At 38.6% G+C, this 14,588-nt stretch overlaps 2 protein-coding genes across 6 annotated transcripts; both read right to left on the reverse strand.

Moving 5' to 3' along the window:
- Positions 1-421: 421 nt before the first annotated feature.
- On the reverse strand, positions 422-4,898 carry LOC137710744 (uncharacterized). 5 transcript variants are annotated; one of them, XM_068449861.1, is made up of 8 exons: positions 4,739-4,898; positions 4,257-4,515; positions 4,074-4,157; positions 3,190-3,324; positions 2,007-3,052; positions 1,398-1,577; positions 1,121-1,303; positions 422-1,052 (listed from the first exon to the last, which is right to left on the reverse strand). In XM_068449861.1, exons 2-8 carry the CDS (start codon positions 4,486-4,488, stop codon positions 1,017-1,019), a joined length of 1,896 nt encoding a protein of 631 aa, XP_068305962.1. In that variant the 5' UTR covers positions 4,489-4,515; positions 4,739-4,898; the 3' UTR covers positions 422-1,016. The 5 variants fall into 5 exon arrangements, with proteins under 5 accessions (XP_068305962.1, XP_068305960.1, XP_068305961.1 ...); XM_068449859.1 differs by having other exon boundaries at positions 4,074-4,490; XM_068449860.1 differs by having other exon boundaries at positions 1,121-1,297; positions 4,074-4,515; positions 4,739-4,897.
- Positions 4,899-12,255: 7,357 nt separating this feature from the next.
- Positions 12,256-14,134, reverse strand: LOC137709673 (heavy metal-associated isoprenylated plant protein 30-like). Its single transcript, XM_068448660.1, has 3 exons — positions 13,594-14,134; positions 12,866-12,941; positions 12,256-12,777 (listed from the first exon to the last, which is right to left on the reverse strand). The coding sequence occupies exons 1-3, from the start codon at positions 13,762-13,764 to the stop codon at positions 12,455-12,457; spliced, it is 570 nt and encodes a 189-aa protein (XP_068304761.1). The 5' UTR covers positions 13,765-14,134; the 3' UTR covers positions 12,256-12,454.
- Between the last annotated feature and the right edge of the window lie 454 nt (positions 14,135-14,588).

The raw sequence follows: 14,588 nt of genomic DNA on the forward strand, positions 1-14,588 counted from the left end.
GTAATAAACTCATCATTTATGGTTCGAACTTAAGATATCTCACTCATCAGAGAAATACTACCAAACCAAACTATTGTACAAAGTAGCCAGTTAAGGGGTTAAATAACTTAAATCAACTAAACTAAGCTATTATCGATGTAAAACTTTGTACTAAATAAAACTGAACAACGCAAGCATGCCTGTTTTTAAATTAGAGTTGAAATACAAATCACACATTGTAAGTAGAGTGAATTACATAGAACAAATACAGTATTGTTGTAGTGTCCCGGTCCTTGCAATTTGCTCCAAGGTGTACGCTTTTCACATATTTTTTTTAATTATTTTTACGTCACACATACCTTATCTCAGAAACATTTCCCATCAGTAGGGACTGAGTTTCAATTGCAAAATCAGAATGTCAGGATAATTTGACCATGTTGAATGTCAGGATTTCTGAGCATTATCAACCAATTAAAATTCGAAATTGATAATCTCAATATTCATAGAGCAAAACCTGTATTAAAATTCAAAGTTTACACGACCCACGTAGAATCTCTCCATTCTCCAATAGCAAACATAAAACATAGACCCCTTAATTCTCCGGTGGATGCACTTGCGCTATCTCTCATCACGTGACGTGGTCACATGAACACCGATGCATATTCAATGCCTCTTTAAGGTCACTCTCCCTGATTGATTTCAAAAATCATTGCCATATACTAATTACACGAATCTTGTCTCTTTCGTCGCGAAATCGCCCATAGGAAAATACATCCCTACGATCCTGAAGAAACGGATTTTCCAGGCAATGCTTCAACCATTATGTACCAGCAAGAGTTGTTTCCACTCATTCAAATACTCAGAATATTCAACCGTACGTTTTAAAGGCGCGAACGTGAAATCTAAGTCACTCTATAACAAGTAGTACTATGATATACTGCATCTCGAGTACGATTTGTACATACATGTAGGTGAAGAGTCTTTAGCTTCCAACACCAGCAGCTCCTTCCGGTAGCATCAGGATAAAACATATAGAGCTAGTGTATGTCTCTTGCTAATAGCTTGCCTGACACCTGAAACAGCAGAAAATAACAAAGTTAAACCAAAAACGGAAAGACAGGATGGAAAGGAAGAAGTTCACCTTATATTTGTCTAATTTGCGGCCGCCCATTTCCACTTGCGTGTATAAGACACAAGTTTCATACTTCAGGGAACGTAATTCTGCTTCAGCCTCGAGCCATAATTTTTTATATACTAGAGCTTCTGGATCTAACTCTTCACTGTTCAGATGATTGCCTCTCAACGTGTTGCCCATAACCTGCATCTTAGCATACAAGTGTGAACTTTCAGTTTCCAAGTAGAGAAACAACATTTATGCACTGATATGATAATTTATAGCATCAGATCACAAATTATACCTGAATGATGTCATTGCTCTTCTCAGTGTCAATGCCACTACGTGAAGGACAGGAATCCAACGTTCTCTCAGTAAAAACATGAGAATTAACCTTGCGCCCCTTGTAGCACTTCTGGTAATCAAGCTCATGCAGAGCAGCCAAAGCATTTGTCCTTGTTAATTGAAACCCCGTGTTTGAGCACTGAAATACATCATTTAGGCTCTCAGATCAACATAACATACACACTTGCATGCTGTGTCGATGCACAGACACAGAAAGCACAATAGCCATTAGCAACCAAAAACCTTTAGTTATAATACAATATGATGATGAAAATATTTCTGTCAACCAGCTCCAGGGCAGACACAGATCAAACTATAACGATTATTATTACTGTAAGAACATTGTTAATATTAGTATTATTATTAATCTCATCATAAGCATGATAAATCAACTAAACATGATAATTAAAGGCATGTAAAGGAAGTTTAATACTTTCAAAGATTGAAGATTGAAAATCAACAAAAAAAAGAGTACGAATTCAAATGTAAGAACATAAAATTTAAAAAAGGAAAACAAAGTTCAGTAACCAGATTCACAACATTTAAGGACGCGCGCACATACTGCTACCTGTTGAAGCTCTGTTGATTTATTAGGACAGTACGGAGTGCTCATAAGAGTTATATCAGAGATTGGAGTCTTTCCTCCGGCCCTCGGTTGGATCATGGAAAGATTATTGATTATATGCTGGATCACATCAGGCGTATATTCGTTCAGTGAATCTAAATCATTTGCACAATTTTGTACAAGCATTTCTGACATTTCATGCATGACATTAAGTATTGTTGGGACATCTATTTTTGGACGAGTAGACAGCAACTTGGATGGTCCCACAGGTGCATTAAGCACAGAGCCACATTCTGAGTTAGGCAGGGCATAAGCGCTTTCCACTTGATGGTTGTCATTGGAAGGCTGATCAGCAATTCCATAAACCGATATGGAAGACTTTGATCCTGATTCATCAACTGGTTCATGCCCTTTGGAGAATGAAACAACAGCTGAAGATTCACTCTTTTGGAAAGATGAGAAATCATCTTCTACGCACTCACTTACATGATAATTTACTACTGTTTTAGCATGACGAGGAAAAAAATGCGGTGCCAGTGGATTCAAACTATTACGCGTTTCTTGTTCATTTTCAACAGAGTCTGAACTCAAACTTGAAACTCCAAATGGGGATTGCCAAGAAGCCAAGGTTCCTTTCCAACAAGGTGAGTCCAAATCAGAGTCATTCTCGTCTAATTTTCTCACAAGAGAAACATCTTCTTTGACTCCAAGATGTTCCGAGCTGAAATCATCAGAAGTATTGATCAAAGTAATTAGTGGATCAGATTTTTCCAATAGTAATGAACCAATACCCTCACTAGAAAGAGCTTTGCCAGCCCTCCCTTCGTTTCCTTTATCTATGGGACTTTCATCACGGTGGATCCCTTTGCCTTCACCAGAGAGTAGGTGATGAAGATCCATATAATTGTTCACAGAACAATTGCCTTTAAAATCCACATTCTTTGACAATACGGGATACAAGGGAGCAACTGTTGTGCTGGTAATTGACGGCTCAAGGACCACAGCTGGAAAAGCATTATGTTTAGGTGAATGGAAAGCCGGAGATTTAGCTGTATAAGAATCAAATTTTATTAAGCCACTCTCGCAAAAAGCAATTTTGTAACTAGAACCACTCCAAGTCACTGCTGGTGCAGTATATGGTAGCTGAGTTTGAGAAATTTTTCAAGCATTGGTGTAGAGAACGTACCTGAATTAACCGCTGAAAAAGAGAATAATCCAGCATCTAATTGATTGTCTCTTCCAATATTCAAATCACTAAATTTTCCACGAACAATTTCAGAATTGTCAACATAGGGCTTCGATCCCGTAACAGCAGGCTTTCCTGTGCAGAAACATGTTATGCATGAGGCTCTTACAGCATTGATTTCACAACATGGGTAGCCTCAAAATGTAACTTTCATTTGTTAATACACCCAATTGATCATTTTTTCTTCCATATGAGACACCGAGGACTTGTCCAACTTAACAAAAGAGTAGAATAACAACACAGGAGAAAAAAGGAGGAACTATTTTCCTACAAATTTATATAGGTCTCAATGCAAACGATGAGAGTTCGTTGCCTGAAACTTCAAATGATTCTTAACATTGTAATATGCAATGCTTTTAATAAGCACTCTAAATAAACAACCTATTTGTTGTTATTGATGTTGTGGTATTTACATTCTCATATAAGTTACACGCCTTTAAGTAATTCGAGTAGGAAACATTTGCAGTGATAGCTATAAAGTTCTACGAGTTATTCGAGGCCCAAAAAAAGAAAAAAAAGATGTCACCAAAACCCGTCTGTTATCCTTAGTCAATTATAAACATTAAACAAGAACATAACAAATCTCAAACCTCACCCTAAGATTATAGCTCCACAGAGTGGGCAAGTGCTATGAGTACTCTTATCATAAAATGATGCATAAAACAAGGTTTTTCTAATTGTGAAATGACATGAAAATGTTTCTATACATGTACGAATTGAAACTGTTCGTCTTTTTAGTAACCAAAAGAAAGAAGGGCTTCAAAACAAAGTTATTGCAGAAACTCAATTTCATAAGCTTAGGAGCCAAAGGGGATGAAAGTTACCTAGTTCAAGCAAAGTTTCGTAAGCCAATGCAGCACTCTTGTTACTGGAGAGACTGGCTTGGCTGTGCCCAAATGATGAATGCTCTGTGTAATCGAGCAGGGACTCATTCGCGGCAGAGGGTATAAAACCAAAATCCGAGCTACCATTAGCAGATGGGTAATCCGAAAAACAAGAATTCTCACCAAAATCAAGGAGATCATGGGAAAAGACGGACGCCAATTGAAATGGATCATCTTCCAAGTTGATACCAGACAAGAGTTTGGGCATGGAAGCACAGGGGTCAACTGAAGTCAATGTATGCAAGGGGGGAAGGGCAGTATTGGAGCGGTTCGACGAAAAGGGCTCAGCTAAAGGGGACAAACGCGATGGTTTTGCAGCAGATGAAGCTCTCCTTCCATGATCATCCCCCTCCATTTCTATGCAATCAAGTTTTCGTCAAACCTGGTCAAAACCCTCGTCCCAAACAAAAACCCAAAACCCAATAATCAGAGCAAGGCAAGAATCCATGGCCTACAATGGTGCTAATTACAAAGCTAAAGAAGTAATCTTTTGTGTTTTCTTGTTCTTGGAAAGTGAAAATTTGAACATTTTTAGGCTGCCCATTTCCATATTTATAAGCTAAAGAAACTTTAAGGCTGGAAAGGAAAGTAAATTCAGAACATACCTACTGCAGAGGAGAAGCAGTGACTTGCAGAGCAGAGGAGAAGGAGGAGGAGGAAGAAGGGTCGGTTGGTTTTCTCGTAACTGTGATTGTTTTGCTTCAGACTCGATTTTTCCTTTTAGTCTTTTGTATTTTGTACACTATTGGCTCGTCAACTACCTCGAGAGTTCTTCGTGTTGACTATCCTAACCATTGAACTGTGCCACACGCAAATTCTCAAATGTATGTACAATGTGACGTAATGTTTGGGAAAATAATAAGAACAAGGAAAATTAATGTCCTAATGATTCTGGGAAATTCAAGGGCTAAATTAATCAATTTGAAAAATTGATGGATGAGTGTGTAAAACGAGTAAAATGAAGGACGTCTGATCGGTTTGACGAAGAAATTTAGTTTTTCATCATTTTGGTCAATTGCTCTAAATTAAATGTTCATTCTAATCTTTAGGGTAATATTTTTCACATACTTATTTTTTTTCCTTGTATTTTTCTCAACGTTTAGACTGAATAAATTAAAGAGTATCGACAAATAAAAAAGCATGAGTTCACAACAAAATACATGAGTTTAAAAATAAAAATCTATTTAGTAGAAATTCTTACGGCATTTGATATTGTTTTAAAATATAGATTCACGAATTCATTTTTCAATCACATAACTCGTATATATGAATCATTGATAAACTGGTCTGTATAGATACGAATTAATCCAATCTTTAATATTCTTTGCAGACCAAAAGAGTTTAGACCATTTTGAATTGACTTCACCTTGCCTTCTCAATTAAGGAACAACGAGCCTGTAGGGATGCTGTTGGACAGTGACAAAAGTTTAGTGGAAATTCCCTAGCGAGTTTGTGTCTTCTTTCCCCCATGTTGGCGAAATGGTATGAGAGATCGTTTCATATTCAAACCTATTTTATGGGTAGTGCGTGGGATGATGAGAAGAACTTTTATGAAACAAATATGTCATTATGATTGTATATTAAACTATATACCTATTATTTTGATTTTTAGTATAATAATGACACATTCGTTGCACGAAAGTTCTTTGCATCATCCCATCTCGTAAACCATTGTAGTTGTTCGATCGAATTGGACAAATTTACCAAAATTTCCTCTAAAGTCGGCCGCTCACTTCATTAAATTTATATAGAAATTTGCTGCCAAAAAAGTTTGAAGATGTTCAAATTAAAGAATCAAGTGGACATAAACTATTTAGATTCTGTAAAGTTGCACTTTAAAATGTAGGAGATAATAAAAAACTCTCCCTTCTCTCTCTACTGAAAACACAAACATTAAAAAAGTCGTAGCCGTCCGCCCTAGCCTTTGGCTTGGTTGCCAGTTGCAACTTACCCCACCCCACCACCCCTTCCCACCCCTCCTCTCTTCACTCTTTTCACTTATCTCTGAGTTTTATCTCAGTTTTTCTTGAGTTTGGTGTCAAAATTTTCTTTTAGACTATGTTTAGATGAAAGAAATAAACTTGAAATTTTGATAAATGTCAGAATTTATAAATTAACATGCACCAATTTCCTTGTTTGGATTCATAAACATAGAAATTTAGAATTTTTGGGTGGAAAAAAAAACTTGGAATTGGGACCTCCAATTCCCAAGTTTAAATTTCATATAAATAGGCGTCATTTCTCAATTTCTATCATTGAGAGTTTAAAAATAATAAATTATGTATTCATCTCCATTCTTTTTTAGATTAACCAAACAAAAAAATTCACAAATTCTATAAAATAAATCCCGTCATTTCAATTTCCATCATTTTAAAATTCCTTAGGAATCTTAAATTTCTTCATCCAAATAGAGTGTTACTTATCATAGATTTGGGCTTTATTGACACACCCTGACTTAGGATGTCCACCTAGATCCTGAATCGAGCTGTGTTGGTCGACACTCGGAGGGTGACGAAACCATAAAGTATAGTGATGTGAAAAATGTTAATAGATTTAAAACTAAAAATGCCTAATTATAAGAGTGCATTTGTGAGCGGGAATGAACCCCTTTCACACGTGATGTCAGAGCATAAGTAAAGTACAATAAAAGTAGAATGACAATTATATCATCGAAGGTGATCTCCAATACCAAGATTTGCTAAGAATCCTCATCGACACAAAAGCTCAGCCACTTAAACCTGAAGGGGTGAAAAACAAGGGTGAGTGGGCCTAAAAATAAAGCTTTGTAAAAACCTTTTCGAAACATAATAACCCCTCGCCGTGAAGCATGTATAGTTTCCAAATATACATACTACGTATAATGTGAAAATACTTACCGTAGCCTGCAATATCTCAAGAATTCAATACGTCACAATATTTCGTAAATAAACGCCTAACATTCAGTAATCACATAATCTCGCATAAACAAACATATCATATTGAGTGCTTATCGACATATGCTGACACACGAGTTCATGCAGAGATATTCTAACATGAACATAATTGTGTGTAATAATGATTTACGCTCTAGTACTACAATCACGTGAAGACTGGCGCTATGCGCATCACATACAAATCATAATTACCTATTGCAATCTAGGACAGGACTGGCACCTATAATGGATCCAAAGTGTGCCACATCCCGACCCGGGCTCCACCACATCTCGGGTTCCGCCTCCACCGTAGCACAATATTGTTTGATTTGGACCCCGACCACGCCCTTACAGTTTTGTTTCTAGGAATTCACATGAGAACTTCCCAGTGGGTCACCTATCCTGGGATTGCTCTTGCATGATCTCTCTTAACTTCGGAGTTCCTATGAAACCCGAAGCCAATGAGCCCCCAGAATGCCTCGTGCTATAAGGAGGTGGGCATGTGCATATAAAGCATAAAGGATCCATTCCCCTGGGCGATGTGGAATCTAACAATCCACCCCCCTTAGGGGCCCGATGCCCTCGTTGACACACTTCTGGCCAGGGATTGGCTCTGATACCAAATTGTCACATCTCGACCGGAGCTCCACCACATCCTGGGCCCCGCTTCCACCATAGCACGATATTGTTCGCTTTGGACCCTGACCACACCCTCATAATTTTGTTTCTGGGAACTTACACGATAACTTCTCAGTGGATCACCTATCCTGAGATTGCTTTCGCGCGATCTCGCTTAACTTCGGAGTTCTTATGGAACCCAAAGCCAGTGAGCTCCCAAAAGGCCTCGTGCTATATGGAGGTGGGCATGTGCATATAATGCATAGAGGATCCACTCCCCTGGGCGATATGGGATCTAACAAAGTGAGCGTACGGTGCAATGTGAACGTACGCGTGAAGCCTGACCCTGGCCCGGGCGAGTACTGACACCAGTATAACACATGATGAGTAGATAACGTAAATATGATCATGCCATAGCAATTCAACAATTCTAGTCAATATAATATTATTCATGACCGTAAATATAATTAAGGCATCCCCTTATAATAAGCTTACATGTGCATCCCGTAGAATTATTTCATAATTTCCTAACAAACGACATTTCTTATAAATATATATGTGGAAACTAACAAATATATATACTACATAAGAGAAAAGCCTCATTCACAGATACTTGCAAGATCACAACCATTCGAACTAGGAAAGCCGAAGTCTTCGATAGTAATCGCACCTAAGCATAATAGTGAGACCCATTAGTAAAACTTAACCAAAATGATTAAATTTGAGAAAACGGAGTGTGGATTCAGAATAACTGCGTCAAAATACACTGATAAGGGTCCCGGGCAAATTTTGTAAAAAGTCAACGTCAACCTTAAAAAGTCAACCGAGCTGTAATTGCGGTCAACTACGTTAAAACTTTGGAATTCCACTAAATGGATGTTAAAAACAAACTCAGGGCATCAAAATTAGCCTATGAGGGTTTTCAAGAAAATTTCGAAAAAGTAAAAAAAAATCAACTAATGGTCAACAGTTTACCTTAATGGAATATTTCATTTTCAAATGAAATATTTTGTTAAAGTTAACTGGAAGGTTAACATAATATTCTAAGGGAATATTCCTTCCTAAATCTTAAATGGATCTGGGTTAAGGGAATTGGGTCATGGGTTTGGGCCGTGGGTTTTGGACTTTTTTTTTTCAATCGAGTTGGGATATGTCCTTTATGCCCTTGCCTCGGCACATATTGTCGCTTCTCCAACGCTTTTCGTCATATTTCTCCTTAGTTTTCCACCATCTCTCTCTCCTCTGGGCGTGCCTCTTCAAACACAAACCTCCATCTCCTCCCACCCTTTCTTTCTACCTTCCTTCCTCATAATCCATCCCCAACTCATCATTTGCTCTAATTTGCAGGCTCCAAACCAAAAATGGATACCAGGTAATCCATTGCCCTCCCTCGCTTCCCCTCTTCCGACCGGCATACCAAATTCTCCTTGAGGCCAAGTGTTTTGCGACTTCAACCAATGTAAGGGTATTTTAGATTCCCATTAGCCTTACCTTCTATCCATGTATTATCGTGTTTGTATATATTTACAGGAATTAGTGAGGAGGACTTGGATTCGGTGACTATTTTTCGGTTTGGCATTTCCAATGAGGAAATCTATTTATGAAGTGCTTATGATTACGGCTTTGTAATTTTTGTGCTACGATGTCTTGGTTGAATTAACCACTCAGTTGTTTTCTCTAGTGTTCCTACCTTGGTGGCTACTGGCAAGATGTTCGTGGTGGTGGTGGGAGCTACACTCTGCATTTGGAAGATAGGGATTAGGGTTTGTTTTTGTTTGTTTGTTTATTGGATTGGGTTGTGTGTTTCTGCATTACCCCAATTTATTTTGGGCTATTTTGCCTTCTTTGAGTTGGCGTGTAATCATTTTTCTACTTAATGAATATTTTTTTCCAATCAAAAGAAAGAAAGAAATTGACACACCCCGACCGAGACCGGAGCGTGCTGGCCGTTGCACAAAGGTGACGTAGCCATGTGCACGTGCGGAAGCTAATAAAGTAGTAATATAAAAGTACGAGTAATTAAAAACTAGCATACAAGGTACTAAAACAAGTGCTAGTAAGTGAGGTACAATTTCAGAGCAGGTCTATAGCAGCCCAAACGAAAAAGACAACAGTAGTACGCCCGAAGGCGACCCTACAATGGGGAGTGTCTGTCAGAAACGCCGGAAAGCCCTCAGGGGAAACCACCGCAACGGCTAAGCAACTAGAACCTGGAGGGGCGCAAAACAAAAGCGTGAGTGGGCAAAAACAAAGCTCTTTGAAAACCATTTAGCAAAATACATTCTAACCCCTCGCCGTAAAACCTGTATACTTCCCAGAAAATAAACATATAACCGTATGTATAAACATGCCAAACATGCTTAAGGGTATGCCATGCCAAAGCCTCATAATGAATGTAAGTGCCCAGGTATAAATCATATCAACATCATAACATCTGGCAGCCGGAGTCACCTAACGTGACCTGTACGGCTGCATCTAGAGCTCAAATCTCAACTCTATAACTGAACTTGCCCACAAGTCGGAACCACTCAAGGTGGTCTGTACGACAGGCCTGGGTGTAACATATATATACGCTCTAGTGCTACGATCACGTGAAGGCTGTGCGAATAATCGCGAGTCACCTACGAGTCGGAACCACCTAATGTGGTCTGTACGACAGGCCTATGCACCTAACTTGGATCCAAGCTGAGCGTGTGGTGCGGGAGGTGAACATCACGTGAAGGACTGTGCCCTACTCTGGGCGGGAGCACTAACACCGGGGGTGCAGGTTATGAGCTCTCTAAGTCTCTCAAACTACTGCTGAAAGTAAATATGAATACCACTTACCTGGCACTTACCTGTGCGTCCACAGCACCCAATATGCATATATATGTATGCCACTACTAATGCGTGCAATGATGCATAAACGATAATAATAACATGCATGGCATAAGGCAAATAACCCTTTTTAAATCAATTTCTGGGAATATAAATGTATATAGGTATATACGGAAAACAAAAGCCCACTCACTGGTATGTAGAAGGGTCGTAGCCCCCCTGCCTCGCGTGTGCACGCTCGTCCTCGGGGTACGTGTCACCTAAATGCGAAACAACTATAAAAACGTTAACTTTAAAGCACATAACCAACTTCTCGTAATAACTTCTCATACATTGCTCAAAATGGACAAATGAATATACCAACGTGCTCTACACAACCTCAGGATCACAACCATATTTTTAGAATAATTTTCCTCCGCCGCACGCACCCCCACGCGCCGGCCAAGGCACCGACCTACGCGCCCCCCACGCCGGCCACGTGCCACGCACACTGACGGTGTCAACAGACGCCGTCAGGAATATTCCGTTAAACTGACGGAATATTCCGTTAAACCTAACTGACGCCGTCACTGCGGTTAGGAATATTCCGTTAAACTTAACGGAATATTCTCCTTTCTTCTCCGATCTAACCTCGCCGGACTCCGGCCACCGGAAAACTGGGAAAGTTTAAAACTCACTATTCTCCGTCGTTTTTCATCCATTTTTCACGTATTTTATACCAAAATGAAGCCCTAAACCTCAACTACCACGTTGGACTAGTTTTAGAGCCTAAAAACAACGGAATCAAACTTTCCAAAATATGAAAATTCGGCCAAACTTACAGTTCGTGATTTCGACGTCCAAATCCGTCCAACGATGCACTCCCAAGCTCCTTGGGACCTCACCAACACATCTACAAGCTTCAAATGTCCAAAAACTAAGTAAATTAATGTTGCATGAACAGTACACAATTCGGACCACTTCGAAACGACGTGAAAATGGTAGTTTTCTTACCTGAAAATGGTACCACTAGACTCCTCTCAGCCTCACGAGCTTGATGGTGTACTTGGTTCCCTCGATCTGCTAAGGTTTGAGGGGTTTTGGGGTTTGTCCGTACAGTTTCAATGGAGAAGGGAGGAAGGGAGCACGGGAGAGACAGAGAGAAGACAGAAGGAGAGAGAGAGAGGGACAGTGTCTGTGTGTGGGAGTGTGTGTGTGGTCCAACACATGCCACACCACACAAAACAACCCATAACGTGACAAAAACGAACTAGGGGCAAAGTCGTAATTTCACACGTGCGTTTCGATATTTCCGGGACGGGATGTCACAGAAATGCTAAGGAGACTCTCAAATTGTAACTCTCCGCCACCACATTTTTTTGTATAATATTTTATAATGTTTATGTTGGCATGAAAATTGTGCAAAAAAATTAAAAAAAAATGACGGAGAGTCATAGAAAGTCTACTTAACATTTTTTTAAAAAAAAGAATCAAGGAGACATTATTTTTCATTTCTTAGTTCTGAGTGCTCTCAAAGTTCTCAACAATGAACATGTACTCAATCAAGTCCCGAAAAGATTGAAGTATAAAGGGCAACCAATAAAAAATGGAATCAAATGTGCTTGAGTTGAGGGTGACCTCACCCTGGATGACAAGGCTGCAGAGAATCCCTTACAAGTGAAAACGCCAAAATAATCTGCTGTAATAACCTAATCCAAATCATGAAATATGGAGGGAAAAGATAGATAAATGAAACATGATCATGAAACAAAAACTGCATACAATCAAGTCCTGAAATTGTTCCACTCCTACAACTATTCAGCATGAAACCAAGCCTGCATACTGTACAACACTATGATGGAGATTGACAAATTAATTAATTTATTTTCTTTTCTCCATCCAAATCATGCATATTACTACATAAAAATAACACACATATCTCTCGTAATCATATATATTTCCGTCACATAAGCCTTGTTTTCTTGTGTAGTAGAGTTACATAAGGCAACACGCATTGACATTATCATCATTGAACATGTTGCTAACTTTGTCATCTCCCCTTTGAGTCACTGGAATGGTCCCATGTTTGTCCCCAACATTGTAGCCATGCCTATAGTAGTTGTAGCTCTCTTTGAATTCATTGGTTGTGTCCTTAAAATAGTCATTTGAAGATGTGAAGTACAATGGAGGGTTGGAGTAGGGCCAGAACTCGGTCCTTTTTCCAGCCCTCCTCACTGCCTTGAGGACTTTGTTGCGATCAACGTACCCAATTACTGTCACCTTTTCCAATGGTAGATTCACATCCACAGAATCAATCCCTGAATACATAATATATACATTTGTGCACATTCATTGCCCTATTCCCAAGTGAAAAAAAGAAAATGAATGATTATTTTGATAGTGTACCTCTGAGCTTGAAAATGGCATTTTTCACCACTCTTTCACAGCCAGTGCAGCACATCCTGACTTTGAGCTCCACAGTCTGTAAAGCAAACACGGTTTCAGAATCTGTTCTCATATTGCAAAAAAGTATGTTTTAGTTTTTCCTTCCTTTCTTTTTATTCCTTCGTTCCTTTTGTTGGTTTCAGACAGCTTAATACTTTAAGCAGTTATTAATTGGAAGCTAAAAGGGGATTAATTAAGAAAAGCCGTGTTGGGATGCAGATTGAACCTGTACCTGGAAGCTAAAAGGGGATTAATTAAGAAAAACCGTGTTGGGATGCAGATTGAAATTGTACCTCATGAATCATGATTAATATTCTTATGTTACAAGAAACATCATTTAATTAAGATATAAATCGATGAATGATTAACGAGATTGGGACATGGTTGCAGATTCTCCATCATGGTTAGTAATTTAGTGTGCTCAAAACATGATCATTACTCTTTGAACCACTTTGAAACGAGGTTTCTCAAATCGATTTCTCTCCACTTGACGAGAAAGATTTGTGTTCTTTGTTTCTCACATAAATAAAACAAATAGTACTTTGAGGGAATATATTTATGTGCGCGCGTGTGTCTGTTTAAGGAGAGAACTTGAGGGAGGAAGAAAAGCCATGCATGGTGAACTTTCATGCTACACATGTGAGATACCTTGAAAAAACGAAGACAAAACAACGGGGATGAAAGCAAACCTGTAGCGAAAGCGGCCGACCCCTTGGCATGCTGTGTTTGATTTTCTTATTGTTGATGAAGCTTTGGTAGTGATGGTGGTGGTGGTGGTGATGATCGTTGTTGTTAAAGTAAGAGTAGCATGCAATGGAAGATATGAAAGAGCCAAATGTTCTGTTTAGTAGGTTTGCCATAACCACAAGTTGTGTATATTTATACGACAGAAGGAAAGATATAACTATAGGGAAACTCTAAGACAAACCCAGGCCTAGAAGATATTCCTGTTTGGATTGGCAAGTGGCATCCTTTATCCCTGAAGTTTGATCTCAGTTTGGTAATAGATTCCAAAGCTGTCTAAAAACAATTCCAACTTAGCAGCTTTCTTGGGGTTTAAAATCTTATGGTTTTAGGGAATAGGACTCCCAAATTATTAGAACTTTAGACAAGGCATGGTATCTAAATCCTCACATTAATGCTTGATATGTAGATCAAGCTAACATGGCTGCTGACACTGAGAAGAGAATATATCATGTCTTCTACGGATATGGATGATCTTACTAAGGAATTGGAAAGATGGGTTTTGATGCAAAGGAAAAAATGTATTCTAAATATATATATATATATATATATATATATATATGTATGTATATGTATGTATGTATGTATATTATCTATATATTAACCATCTTTTTAAAAGAAAATTACTACACAGCAAGCACCTTGTATTTAGAAAGTCTGATAACAAAGTTATATTCCCACATTTCTATTAAGCTATATGCCTTTCTATCCTATATATTGGGGTTTTACATTTTCACAAGCCTATAAAAAATAGAATCTTTAGGTGCATATAGGCATGGTAGTTTTTTTCTTGCCTCTTGCGCTCGAGTTTAAATGCTTTTTCTCGAGTTATAGTAGCTACAATATTGCAAGAAATGAAATCGTTAGGCTCTATATACTTTTTAGTTAAAATTATCAGATTGAAGTTCTATCATTAAACTACATAGCTACAAAAGTATAA

This window comes from Pyrus communis, chromosome 12, assembly GCF_963583255.1.
Source record: "Pyrus communis chromosome 12, drPyrComm1.1, whole genome shotgun sequence".
Lineage (NCBI taxonomy): Eukaryota > Viridiplantae > Streptophyta > Magnoliopsida > Rosales > Rosaceae > Pyrus > Pyrus communis.